Source organism: Zosterops lateralis (genome assembly GCF_965231275.1).
Source record: "Zosterops lateralis genome assembly, chromosome: 3".
NCBI classification, from domain to species: domain Eukaryota; kingdom Metazoa; phylum Chordata; class Aves; order Passeriformes; family Zosteropidae; genus Zosterops; species Zosterops lateralis.
In genome coordinates this window covers 11,701,549-11,714,663 of record NC_139764.1, presented here as the reverse complement: position 1 = coordinate 11,714,663, position 13,115 = coordinate 11,701,549, and the positions used below count along the sequence as shown (strand labels likewise).

At 53.9% G+C, this 13,115-nt stretch overlaps 2 protein-coding genes across 2 annotated transcripts; both read left to right on the top strand.

Annotated features, from left to right (window-relative positions):
* The first annotated feature begins 1,244 nt into the window (after window positions 1-1,244).
* NPAS4 (neuronal PAS domain protein 4) lies at window positions 1,245-3,776 on the top strand. Its single transcript, XM_083857902.1, has 6 exons — window positions 1,245-1,438; window positions 1,955-2,121; window positions 2,220-2,356; window positions 2,536-2,641; window positions 2,771-3,017; window positions 3,272-3,776. Exons 1-6 carry the CDS (start codon window positions 1,338-1,340, stop codon window positions 3,567-3,569), a joined length of 1,056 nt encoding a protein of 351 aa, XP_083714028.1. The 5' UTR covers window positions 1,245-1,337; the 3' UTR covers window positions 3,570-3,776.
* Window positions 3,777-4,434: 658 nt separating this feature from the next.
* Window positions 4,435-12,793, top strand: RRP36 (ribosomal RNA processing 36). The gene is made up of 7 exons (XM_083857904.1): window positions 4,435-5,007; window positions 8,033-8,171; window positions 10,837-10,903; window positions 11,682-11,786; window positions 11,909-11,983; window positions 12,064-12,181; window positions 12,418-12,793. The coding sequence occupies exons 1-7, from the start codon at window positions 4,845-4,847 to the stop codon at window positions 12,543-12,545; spliced, it is 795 nt and encodes a 264-aa protein (XP_083714030.1). The 5' UTR covers window positions 4,435-4,844; the 3' UTR covers window positions 12,546-12,793.
* Window positions 12,794-13,115: the final 322 nt, after the last annotated feature.

The window sequence follows — 13,115 nt, the reverse complement described above, 5'->3', positions numbered from 1 at the left end:
AGGCTGTGTTCCCTGCCCTCAGGGCTGGCACATAGCCAGGGTCAAGTGCTCATCCAGCTGCACAAGGTTGCAGAGGTGCCTGGGCTCCTCAGCCTGCAGGAGGTGGCCAATGCAAGCACAGTGGAGCAGTCGGGAGTGGTGTGAGAGCAGTGAAAACCCCGTGGCAAGAAGCAGAAGGCGCCACAATTGCAACAAGAGCTCGTTCTTCACACTGGCAGCACCTTGCTGTGAGAGATGATGAGCATCATTGGCCTGGAGGGAAACTGGGTGTGCTGTGACAGCACATCTGCCTGAGGGAGAGCAGCACCAGCCTGGGCTCATCCTGTGCGATCCTTGACACCTGCAGGACTTAGGTGAACATCTGCCCCGTGCTGTCCAGCAGCTCTAACTCCCTTCCTCTATTGGTTGCCTCAGCCACAGGCACTCTCTCAAGCTGTGAAATAAATGGTGGAGGTTTTTTTACTCTCCTTGCAGGGTGCCAGGCAAGGAGATGGGTGATCAAGGGGGCATTTCAGAGCACCCAGAGTCCTTATGCTGGGTTGCATGGTTCTGAGCACAGAGGCTCCAGTTCTGTCCATGAATGGCTGTCGTGGGAGGAATCACAATCTCTGGGGCATCGAGTGGAGACAACACGCCCCAGAAAGGCTCAGCACCCCATGCCAGCTGCCTGTAGGAGAGCAAACCTTTGGAGAGGACAAGTCTGCTCCGGGAAGAAAAGAAGGGGCTCGTCAGGGAGAGCGGTCACTGACACCCCACTCCTTTTCCAGAGTTCTCTCAGGTTCAGGGGTGCTGTGGTTCTAACCTGCCTCTGCCAGGAACCTACCTCAGGCCTGGACATGGGACACTGCTCACCACTTTGGTCCACATGTCTCCAGTGTATTTTCTTGGCTTATTAGCTCCTTCTCCCAGGACCCAACTCAGTCATCTGTGATGCTGGAGAGCAGCTCTCAGTCAGGCAGACTAGACACAGGATGTTCTGTGGGGCTGGCAGGAGCTGGGCAGATGTGTGTCCCACAGGGAGATCCCCGCTGCCTTTGTCACTGCCCCCTCCTGAGCGGCAGGTTTACTTTAAAGACCCTGGCTTCCTTTTATTACTTCCCCTCTCAAATTTCAGCTGGCTGCAAGGGCTATTTTTAGAAGGCAGGCTACTAAAAATAGCCCTGAGCTGTTTAGAGTTGCGTCACAAGAGGTAACTCTCGCCGTGAGTGGCTTGGCCTCTGCACCCCAGGAAGGGTACAAAAGGAGGCCAGGAGCAGCAGGGTCAGCAGGTTCAGCCACAGCCGGAGGCGAAGGAGCAGCGGTTCCCTGCCAGCTTCAGGCCATCCAGCCCCAGCAGCATGACCATCTTCTGCAGCCACTGCCACCGGCCACTGCAGGCAGAGACGAGCTGCCTGCCCAGCAGGGCCAAGCAGGCGCCCAGTGCCCCGAGGCCGTTCAGGTGAGCTCCCTCCCGCCTCCTGCCCTCCCTCAGGACTGGGAAGGCCTCCCAGAACCCCGGGATAGCTGGTGTAGGGTCTGATGGCCCTTGCGAGGAGCTGACACCAGCCTGGGGACAGTGCGACTGCCAGCCAGTGCATGGGGAGGAGGTATTTCAGGTGGTTTAGGAGGAAAGGCACATTGTACTGGGCTGGTGTGCATATTCCGCCACTGGATGCAGTTTCTATCCTTGTGGGGTTTGGTGGGGAGGTTGTGTCACATGGGCTCTCCACCAAAACACAGGTCATTGTCCAACCTGGTGCCAGGTTGAGGCACCAGCCATATCAGCAGTGTGTGCCCCTGGGTAGGCTTGAGCACCTCTGCCTGTGCCCGCAAGGTTTGCTCTCTAGAGGCAACAGCTGGCACGGGTGCTGAGCCTTTCCACTCCATATCCCCGAGCTCGAAATTCTTCCCACAATGACAGGCAGGGAATCCCTTTCCCTCCCTAGACACGTGTCCCACGTGGTTGGCTTTGCAGGTCAACCAAGAGTGCCTCCAAGGCTCGCCGAGACCAGATCAATGCGGAGCTGCAGGCACTGCGCTCCCTGCTGCCCATCTCTGCGCAGGAGAAGGAGCGCCTGTCCTACCTGCACACCATGGCCCTGGTGTGCCTCCGCCTGCGAGGGGCTCAGTTCTTCCCTCCAGGTACCCTCAGAACTGCTGTACTCCACTCTGGCCTGGCTCTGTGTGGGGCACTGCCCCTGCCTCATCCAGGACAGCACTTCACCCTCACTCCCCTGCAGCCTTGGCTCCTCCTGCGGGACCGGCCCTTGGCACAGAACTGCTCTCCCTGCTCCCGGGGTTTCTGCTTGTGCTCTCGGCAGACAGCAAGCTGGTCTACATCTCAGAGAACGTGGCTCAGGTTCTGGGCCTCTCCGTGGTAAGGCCTGCTCACTGGGCAGTCGCAGTCACTGTCCTCATACCCATCCTGGTGGGATCACAGCACAGCACGCTGCCCCAGCAGACGCTGGGCTGTGGCTCCAGCAGGCTGTGCACCCACAACGCCAGCCAAGGCCCATTGAGACAGGCACAGTCTGAGGGCAGCCCCCTCTTTGTCAGGTGGAGCTGCTGGCCCAGGGGGACACTGTCTTTGACATCCTGGATGGCCGAGTGGGAGAGGATGTGCACAGAAAGCTCCTCCTTGCCCGGGAGGAGCCTGGCAGGGGTAAGGGAGGTCTCGGCTCGCATCTCATGGATCTTGTCACCCTCCTCTGGCCCTTGGCTGTGATTAGAGAGCCAGGGCCAGCCCTGCTGGGAGCAGGGAGCTCCTGACCCGCTCTGTGTTTCCCTGCAGAAGTCACTTTTGTCAGCGAGATGCGCACGTCCAAGGCCTTTCGGCTACAGCACGGGGGCAATCGGGTGGTGGCGGTGTGCGGGCGCTTCGTGGCGCTGCGCTGGCCACCCTCCCCCTCCAGCACAGCCTTCCTGGCCCTCTGCACTCCCCTCGTGCAGTCGCCCACAGATGGCGAAATTGCTTCCCAGGACGACGTATTCCAGAGCATGCATCTCCTGGACATGACGATTATTGATGTCACGGAGAGGTGAGGGGTGCCTGCCTGCACCACAGCCCCAGCTGTTCATCTCAGGCAGCAAGGATCATTTCCCTTCACCCCAAACCTGTGTATGGGATGCAGCAGACACTGCATCAGCACTGAGTCTCATAAACACCTCCCAAAACCTCTTTCCCTCATTTACAACTTATCTCTAGCTCTGCTGTTTCATTCTCCATCGTGCAGCAGCCGCCCCGTGCAGGTTGTGTACAGCACTCAGTCGCCCCTCCCCTTGTCTTCCCCAGTGTCACCTACCACCTCGGCTACCACAGGGAGGAGCTGGTCGGTCAGTCGTGGTACAGCCTCCTGCACCCCGAGGATGCTGAGCTGGCGGCTGCCCAGCACAGGGCCGTGGGTGAGTGTCAGGCCAGGAACGCTGTGCCCTGGCTCCATGGTCTGGTTATGGTCATGGTCTCTCCCTCAAATGTGGCTATCCAGGACAGCGGCGACAAAGGGAATTCAGCCCTCTCTGTTGTGTCTCCCTGCTCCAAAAAGGACAAGGCAGGGAAGTGGTTACACACCCCAAACGCTGCCCATAAGTAGCTCCCCAGCCGGGGGTGGGCATCCTGCTTTGCCACGGTGTACACAAGAGGGACAAGCCCACTTGAGCCGCATCTCTTTGGGAGGGCGGGACTGCTACGGCCCTGACTCTGCCCTGTGTGGCTTCTGTCCCGCTGCGGCCAGGCTAGCGGCCGGCGGCAGAGGCCCCCGGGGCAGCCTGCAGTCTGTCCAGGCAGCCGTGCCCCGGCTCACACAGTCCCTCTCCTCTCCCGCAGCGCTGGGGGCCGGGGCCGGGCCGGCCGCGGGGACCGCCGTGCTGCGAGTGCTGCGCCGGGACCGCGCCTGGACCTGGCTGCGCGTGTGGGCGCGGCGGGACGGCGCCTGCATCACCTGCGCCTGCCGCTGCCTCAGGTGAGCGGGCCGGGCTGGGGCGGGGCTGCATCACCTGCCGCTGCCTCAGGTGAGCGGGCCGGGCTGGGGGGGGGGGGGGCTGCATCACCTGCCGCTGCCTCAGGTGAGCGGGCCGGGCTGGGGGGGGCTGCATCACCTGCGCCTGCCGCTCGGGCAGGGCCGTCCCTTACCCCGTGTCCCCCGCAGGGAGGAGGAGGCGGCCCATCTCCGTGCCCGGCAGCCCCACACCGCCGCGCCGCCCGCGGGCCGGGCGCTGGGCCGGCTGGCCGAGCAGCTCCGCGCCCTGGCCGACAGCCTCTCGCCGCCCGCCGCGCCCCGCCGCCGGCCCCGGCCCCAGGAAGCCGAGGACGACGCCTCTGTCTGCCTGGGGAGCTCTCTGATGCACCCTCCCCAGTTCCTCCGGTTCCCTTTCGAACAGAGGATGGGATGCGACATTCCCAGTGTGCTGTCACAGGTGCCGGGTCTGCAGGGACTGCAGGGATGCTGACATCCCTGGGGCTGCTGGCGGTACCGCTCCTAAAGCAGGCCGCTGGGTGACCACACCTCCTCTCAGCCCGCTGGTCCAGCGGGAGGCCATGGCAAACCTTCCTTCCATACCCTCAGTGCTCGCGTCAGAAACTTTGTCTGGGCCGCGATAAATCCGGCATAGGGACTGCTCAGTCCAGAGAGATCCAGACCTTGCACTTAAACCACTTACTACTTAGTTGGATACCGCCCGGGCCTTTTGTGTACGCGACCCATTCCTCAGAAAGGAACGATTTTTGTAAAAAAAAAAAAAAAAAAAAAAAAAAAAGTCACAAAAACAACCCCCAGAGCCACCCCTACAATAAAGGCCGCTCCCCACGTGCCCGCCTCTTCCGGTTCCGGCGGGGCCGCGCGGGCCGTTCCGGGGGCCGGGACGGGGTGATGGGGCCGGGACGGGAACGGGGCCGGGGACGGGGACGAGCCACCGCCACGGACAGCGAGGACGAGGCGGCCGCAGAGCAGCCGCTCGGGAGGCTGGAGGCGGCGGAGGAGAGCTCCGACTCCAGCGACGACGGCGGGAGCGAGGCGGGGGCTGGCGGGAAAGGTGAGGGGAGGCGGCGGCCTCAGCTCGGTCAGCGTGTCCCGGGCGCACGTTCGGGGGGAAAGCAGCTGCCACATGGCTCGGTGCCCTCTGGTGTTCCAGCTCCCGCATCCCCCCCTCGCCTGCCCGGATGGGCAGCAGGGTTTGGCTGGAGCTGGGTGAGAGGGCCCTGAAACAAACGCGTGTAGAGGCCTCTTCTCCCCAGTCTCCTTCCCAGCTCATGGGATTACAGAACCATAAAGTGGTTCGGGTTGGAAGGGCGCTTAAAGATCACCCGGTCGCACCGGCCTGGCGCGGGCAGGAGCACAGCTCGCACGGGGCCGGGTTTCTGTGGAAGGTGTCACAGCGCGGGGACAATCGCTCTGTGCCAGTGCAGGAGCTCGGGGGCCCCTCACAGCACAGCAGGGTGGAGGAAGCAGGGGAGGCGGGCTGTGGGCACAGCCTGGGCTCAGGGTCAGGGCTTCTCATCCACAGCACCGAACACAGTTTGGTTTCCTCGTCTCAGAACGATCCAAGCGAGAAGGAAAACCTTACGAAAAATACAGCAAAAGCCCTTGAAGGGAATTGTGAGGGAGTGGACCTTGGTGTCAGCTGCAGGGCACAGCACAGCGTGTCACAGTGTGAGGAGTCACTGGCTGCCTTGGGACAGGGTCTCCAGGGCGTGTCTGGGGCCAGGGGAGGCACATCTCCAGAGGTGAGCTTTTGGCAGGGAGATTCAGAGCTGGGCACGGTGCCTCCCTGTCTGCTGTAGGCATTTTGTTCTCCCCTGGTGAGGCAATGGTGAGCAGAGCTCAGAGAGAGGATCACCAACAGGCACTCTTTCCTTCCCACAGCTGGATGGGAATGGGAACAGCAGTTTTGCTTTGCCATCTGTCAGGGCACTCTGTGATCTTGTTTCTGGAGCAGAAGGAGTTACATTAGAGCACAGCACTGATTTCACCTCAGCAGGGAACAACTGGGCAGATATCAGGTATTTCTTTAGGCCATCTGTTCTTGCATCCTGGACACTCTGATGTGCTCTGCAGGTCGTGTAGCTCCCTGCAGGTTCAGCTGAGGAAGGCATAAGGTGTCCGTGTGTCACAGGAGTCTGTGGGAGGAGAGAAAACACGAGGAGGCTGTGCTTGAGAGCAGGAAATGCCCTTGTTATCAGCAGGTAAAACAGTAGCTTATTGAAAGGTGCAAAAAGAAGGAAAGAACCCACAAGGTAATGGATGAAGGGGAAAAATGGCAGGAGGGAAAATTAAATGGACTACAGGGGCAGCAGAGAACAGGTAAGTTATATTCTAAAGTGAAAAAAGGAATGAAAAACAAAAGAGAAATTAAGTCCTCAAGAAATAATGCAAGGAACAAGGAAAATAAGCTAATCCTGCCTTTTAACCAGAACCTTTTCACACACACAGTTGCCTAATCTGCTGCCCACCAGTGAATGCCTGCTGGGAGCACTCACTTCTGCCCCAGAACAGGCTTCTTTTTTTTATAGTGATGTCCAGTGATGTTTTTATCGCTGTGAGTGGTTAATTCAATCTCCTACAAGTAGGATGTATGTCATGGACTGATACTACTGTGTGGAAATCATTTTCCCCATTAGGTTTCAGGTAGTCAGGTTTGGTCTCCTGTACCAGTACTGAAATGCTTTATCAGTGGAAACTGCATGCCTTTGCTTTGTCTGACTTACACCAAATCACCTTTTGGCATCATTTTATATGGTGTATTTATCTCATTTTCATTGAAGTCTTTGCTATTTAAACAGTATTGTTTTGGAATTGCAGCCAAATGGAATATTGGAGTGCAAGTGATGGTGCCTTTTGTTATCAAGTGCTGAGAGTACCTTGCACATCATTATTCCTTTCTTTTAATGCTTTCTTTGTCCTTTTGACTGTCCTTGTTCAGAGTTCAGATGGGGGGGGAGGGTGTTTAGGGGAAGCAGTGCAATGAAATCATGCTGCATTCACATTTCCTTTGTCCCTTGTGCAGCAGACTGGATAGTCTGTTCCTGCATCCCACCTCAGAGCACTAATGAGCGTCATCAGAGCAGAATTCCCGAGCATTCAGAACAAGTAAAATGAAAACAATTATTGAGGCAGCTCTTGGCTGTGCCCATTATGTTTTCTGGATGATGAAGTGGTTTCTGAAAGTCTTGGTTATTGCCAGGATGAGAGTGCTTGGGATGAGTCCATGCTCTGAGCCAGTGTGACTGACCTCACGTTGCTTCCTGAATTTGGCAAAGCACTCACAACCTTGCTCATGGGACAGTTTGTGTGGGAAGAGTTTGGGAGTGAGGGGGCTACAAGAGCAGCTTGGGGGGCACCAGGCATCCAGCCAAGTTATCACAGAGAGGCTGTGATTATCCCTGCTGGGCCACAGATGGGGTGTTTTGTATTGCACAGGCTCAGAAGGACCATGTGGCTGTCACTGCTCAGAGGTGCTGAGCAGGCAGACACCACCTAGGTCAGTTTGCCAAGGCTTTCCCTTCCAGAAGGGACACAGTTCCCTTCTTGCCCTTCCACGAGACTGGAATGAGCCTATCCGAGTGCTGACTGAAGAAATGCATTCAGCTGTTGGTTCTGAACACCTAGAGGTATAAATCCAGAATAAAGAATAATATGATAATAGAGATGATAATATTTTTGCATTCTGGTTATAAGAAACATTAAAGGTTACTAAAGATTAAGGGATATTAAAGAAACATTAAAGTGGGAAAGTCACTAAGAAGTGACCCCTCAGAATTCACAGTGCCCAGTGTAGAGCTCGTACTGCTCTTTGTACCAGGTAAAAACTTTGTACTGGTCTTGTGTGTGCTGTTGAGTGGAGAGAGAAGCAAAGACACTCTGGGGAGAGGCTGCTCCATTCTACTGGCAAAGACTGAAGGGAGAGGAATCGAAGGCTGAGAGATGCAGTTGTACAGGGATGGCACCACTATGCTTGTGTCACTGTCTCAAGCTCTGAGACATCCCTCTTGATGGAGTTTGGGGGGGAGAAGTGCCTTGAGAAGCTGTTCAGTTCAGGTGTGCCCTGTGCTCTCTTCCAGATCAATCTGACATGTCTTTTGAGGAACTTCTGAGGATGCAGAATGATGCAAGGACGAGAGTGAGCAAGAAAGTGCCTGGTGGGAAGAAAACTGTGAAGCCTACCAAAGCTACACTGAAGCAGCAACAAGGCAAAAAGGGGTAAAGAGGCTCTTTTGAGATCAGACAAATGTGTATGTTTGCTCTCTGCATTCCAGAAATTACACTGTGAGCTCCTCACAGCAGTGGTGTTGCCATGGAGCTGACATAGCTCTCCTTTAATGTACTGGACAATAATGCCTGTCACTGTAGTGTTTCATTTGGGAATAGTCTGGTGCTGCTTTCAGAGCTCTTAATATCCTGTCCTCTTTGCATCCCCAGCAGCCACCTGTCACTTGGCAATTAAATTGGCATTTAATGCCTTTATACCCTCTATATTAAGGCACTTGTAACCCTTGGCACAGTGTGCCTCTCAAGCTCTATGACAGTGTCCACTGTGACCTGAAATAGTTGCCCTGCTGGTTCCTAAACCCCTTCCAGCTTATCAGTATCTTCTGCCTGGCTCTCACTGGCTGGAGTTACAGTCACAGACAATTGTTCTGGAATTCCATTCATCCTTCTGCTGCTGTCTGGGGCTTGTCCCTGTTCATTGGGCTTTTTACCCTCCCTACAGTACTTGCCATCACAGACTTTTTCCTGTATTCAACACAACAAAAGCTATTGTACCTTTTTGCAGTTCTCCACAGGCCCCCACTGGTAACAGCAATACCTTTACCCTTTATTTGCAGTATTTAGCTAGTTTTCAGTCCTCAGAGTGGCACCCAAGTGATTTGAATGGGTTTCCTCCGTTACACTGGCACTCCCTAACTTATTTCTGAATCTCTGCTCCATGCACGAGCAGAGAACACAAAATACATTTCTCCTGCCATAAAGAGTTGATTAGGATAATGGTTTTGCTTTACCTTTTACCCAAGACTCTGGGGGATTTTGTGTAGTGCAACATCTCCTCACAGTGTCTCTATTTCTGCCACACAGTTTGCATAATTCTGCTTTTGCTTAATTCCTCTGATCCTTTAAGTGATGTATTGCTGTAAATCCCAGATGTTTTTTCTCTCCTGTTTTTGTTATGGAAGCGAGCTTCTTAAAGGGCTTCAGGAAAATCCCCTGGCACTGAGCTGGCTTCAGCAGTAACTCCAGAGAATTGTGCATTGTTGTAGCTTCAGTGGATGTGAGAATACACTGAACTCTGCCCTATGAGGGATTTGGAAAACTTGTGCCTGTGGGGTTGTGTTCCTGCCCCAGTGTCACTTGTGTCTGGCTGTGGGTGCTCTCAGCAGGTGCTTCACAGGTTTCTCCTGTTTCTGATAACTTGCCTGATGTACTGACAAATCCCAGGATGCAGCACCCAAGTAATATGGGGAGAGTAATACCCTGTTCTCCCACCTTATCCTGGCCCCTTGGTATGCCTGAAACATCAAGCTGTGAAGGGCTGTGTTGCAAGGAGAACTTGTTCCTGAACTGGTTGTCACTGTGATTCTCATGGTCCTGATTCATTGTGGAGTCTCTTTCAGGACATGTGCCATATGCTGTGCAGTCCATTTTCCTGGAGGCTGACTTTTTCCTTACTGGTATAAACTGGGCTTCCTCACTGAGCCTGGTCACAATGGAATTGTCCTCTTTCTGAGACTACCAGGCAGAAATTACCAGCTTTGACATTCACAAGTGCTGAGGGAGCTGGCAGATGTTATCGCTCAGCTACTCTCTACCATCTGTGAAAGGGCATGGAGAGCAGGAAAGGTGCCTGAGGTCTGGAGGGGAGCCAGTGTCATTCCTGTCTTCAAAAAGGGCAAGAAGGGACGGAGGGCTTGGGAAACTACGGACCAGTCCTGGAAAGGTGATAGAGCCTCCTTCATTCTGGAGGCCATCTCTAAGCATGTGGAAGAAAAGTAGGTTCTTGGGAGTGGTCTTTAATGCCAGCAGGGCAGGGAGGTGATCCTCCCCCTCTGCTCAGCCATGGGGAGGCCAGTCTGGAGTGCTGTGTCCAGCTCTGGGATCCTCAGGACAAGAGGGACAGGGACCTCCTCGAGTGGGTGGGTCCAGTAGAGGGAAAAAAAAAAAAAAAAAAAAAAAAGTTAGGGGACTGAAGCATCTCTCCTAAGACAACAGGTTGAGGAAGCTGGGACTGTTTAGCCTGGAGAAGAGATGACTGAAAAGGGACCGTATCACTGCAAGTATGTTAAGGGCAGGTGCCAAGAGGATGGGGCCAGGCTCTTTTCAGTGGCACCCAGTGACAGGACAAGGGGCAATACTGAAACACAAGGAGTTTCACCTGAATATGAGAAAAAACTTCTTTATTGTGAGGGTGACTGAACACTGGACCAGGCTGCTCAGTGAGGTGGTAGAGTCTCCTTCTCAGGAGATATTTAAAACCCACCTGGATGCAATCCTGTGCAATCTGCTCTATGTAACTCCGCTTTAGGAAAGCTTCCTTCCACTCCCAGCCATTCTGTGACTCCATGAGAGGAATAATCAATACAACACATTTATTGATGCAGGTCGTGGGTTTTCACTTGATACAGTGGAGCTGTTCCAGGTTCTCTATAGAGTTGTTTTCACCTCACATTGATATATTTGGTTGTTGTAGCCTTCTGTGGTTTTTTTGACCAAGTCACCTCTTTGCTTTCTGTAGGTATCATGGTGAGGATTGAGCTGGGAGACTTTGTTGTGCCGTAATGTTCTTCTGAGGGTCCAAATGACCTCCCAGCATATTAGCTTGGGCCTCATTCTGATGTCTGCTCCTCTTGAAATACATTTTTCTTATTTTCAGGCCATTGGAGATGTCTGCCAAGAGGCCTGTACCTTTCCTACGACAAGTTGTCCCTGTTAGGAAGAAGGTGGGTGCTGCCCCTCCCCAGTTCATGACTTCCCTTAGTGCTGCTGCCAGGGCACACACTTGGGAATGGGGCTACTGCAGATGGCACAGGCTGCTTCTGGAGGACAGGGCTGGACCACTGGGGACTGCAGACAGTGTTTCCTTAGGGAGAACAATGGGTGGGTTGCAGCAGCTGCAGGTTAACTTGAGAGTTTGTGGCCCAGACGTTTCTAGGAGGTGCACTGATTGGCACTAATGACAGTTCCACTGCAAACCATGGTCATTGTTCAATACTAACCCAGAAGTTTGGATGTCTATTTACTTTCCAATCTGAATGTAACTTTTGACTTATCGTTGCTGGATCATCAGAACATGGTAATTTCTGCAGTTGGAGACCTCTTTTTGTCCCTCCCTTTTTGCATTACCTGACCCAGTTAATCTGTGAAAATCTACATAGGTTTGAGTTCCCAAATCCATCACCTTGACAACACATATTCAGCCAGCTCATGGCCTGGGAGTTGCAGGTGTTTGACAGCAGCACTCCTCCTGCTATTCCTGGATATTCCTGGGTGGCAGACTGGCATATGGAGATGTCTGTTGCATGGTAAACTCAATGCAGGCATGACTTTGGGGATGCCACCTTGACCGTCATACTCAATCTTTGCCAACTGCAGATATTTCAGTGGTGGGAGCATAACATTACTGGGGAAAAAATTGGCTGACCCAGGAAGGAAGAGTAAGCAGGCTGTTAACAGGGTAACACTGGCTACAGCCCTTGCCTTTGCCTTCCCTGCTGGCAGGTCCAGAGAGACCCTCGATTTGACGACTTGTCTGGAGAGTACAAGCCTGAAATATTTATGAAGACATACAGCTTCCTGGACAGCATCAAGAAGCAGGAGAAGGAGGTGATGCTCTGTGCCTGTCCTTGCCTGGAAGAACCTTGCTCAGCAGGGGCTACTTCTTCAAAGGCTTGTCACAGTAGAGGTGACAGGCAGGCAGTCATGCAGCTTTCTGCTCTCTCCTTCAGATGGTTCAGAAGCAGCTGAAGAAATGCCGGAACATGGAACAGAAGGAGAAACTTCAGCGGCTCCTGAACCGTATGGTGAGTTCAGGGCAGCATCTCCTCTCTGTCAGGCACTGAGGTCTGCCCCAACACTGACACTGGCCATCCTTTTTGTACAGACACAGCAGGAACAGGCACAGAAAAAACAGCAGAAGCTGAGAGAGAGGGAGTTGTCTTTGAAAAGACAACAGAGGGAACTGGCCAAGCAGGGGAAGAAACCCTTCTTCCTAAAGAAATGTAAGTACTCGGTGTGAGCATGCTGCAGGAAGATCTGGAGGGAGTACTGCTGGCAGGAATTCAAGCACTGGAAGCAAAGTGTCCATACCACTCCACAGAGCTGTGGGGGGATTGTTCTAGTGCTGATACTCATGGGACAAGCTAAGCCTGGGCCAGGGAGGGAGAGGTGAGGAGGGGATGCTCTCTGGAGATGTTTTGGGCTTCAGTTTAGAACTTGACTTCCCTCTCCTCTACAGCTGAGAAGCGGAAATTGGAACTAGCTGAGAAGTATGCAGAGCTGAAGAGGAGTGGAAAGCTGGAGAGCTTCCTGAACAAGAAGAGGAAGAGGAATGCCATCAAAGACAAGCGCCATCTGCCCTCATAGAAGAACTTGTGACTGTTGGACAGTCATGCTGTTGTCTGCACTGGCTCATCTTGCCTTGGCCAGGCCTGGAGGATGGTTATCCCTCTTCCCAGGATCTGCCTCCCACTGTACAGTGATGCTGTAAGGCAGCAGAGCAGGGGCTGAACTGAAGGAAGTAATGAGTCTTTTGTAGCTGAAGTATCTTCTTTGCTTGTGGTTTACATCATGCCAGGGTGGTGACAAGTGTATCATGCAGATGCTGATGGTGATGACAGCTGTCTCTGCCCTTGCACCTGCTCATTTCTAACTCTCACAAGGAAAGCCTGAGTCCTGCCCTGCACTGCTGGCTCTACTCCAGGTTCCTTCAGACTTCCACTGAGGCAGAAAAGGACATGGAACAATGCCTGCTCAGAGTAGAAACCCTGACTTCAGGTAGCTCAGGGTTGCTTTGGTGGGATTTGGTAATGTCCAAGGACAGATGCCTTCACCTCTCTTGGCCTCTGCTCTACTGCTTCAGATTCTCAAGACGGAACCTTTTGTTCCCTCATCCAGGAAACCTACCTGGTGTTAGTCCATAATCATTGTCTTGTT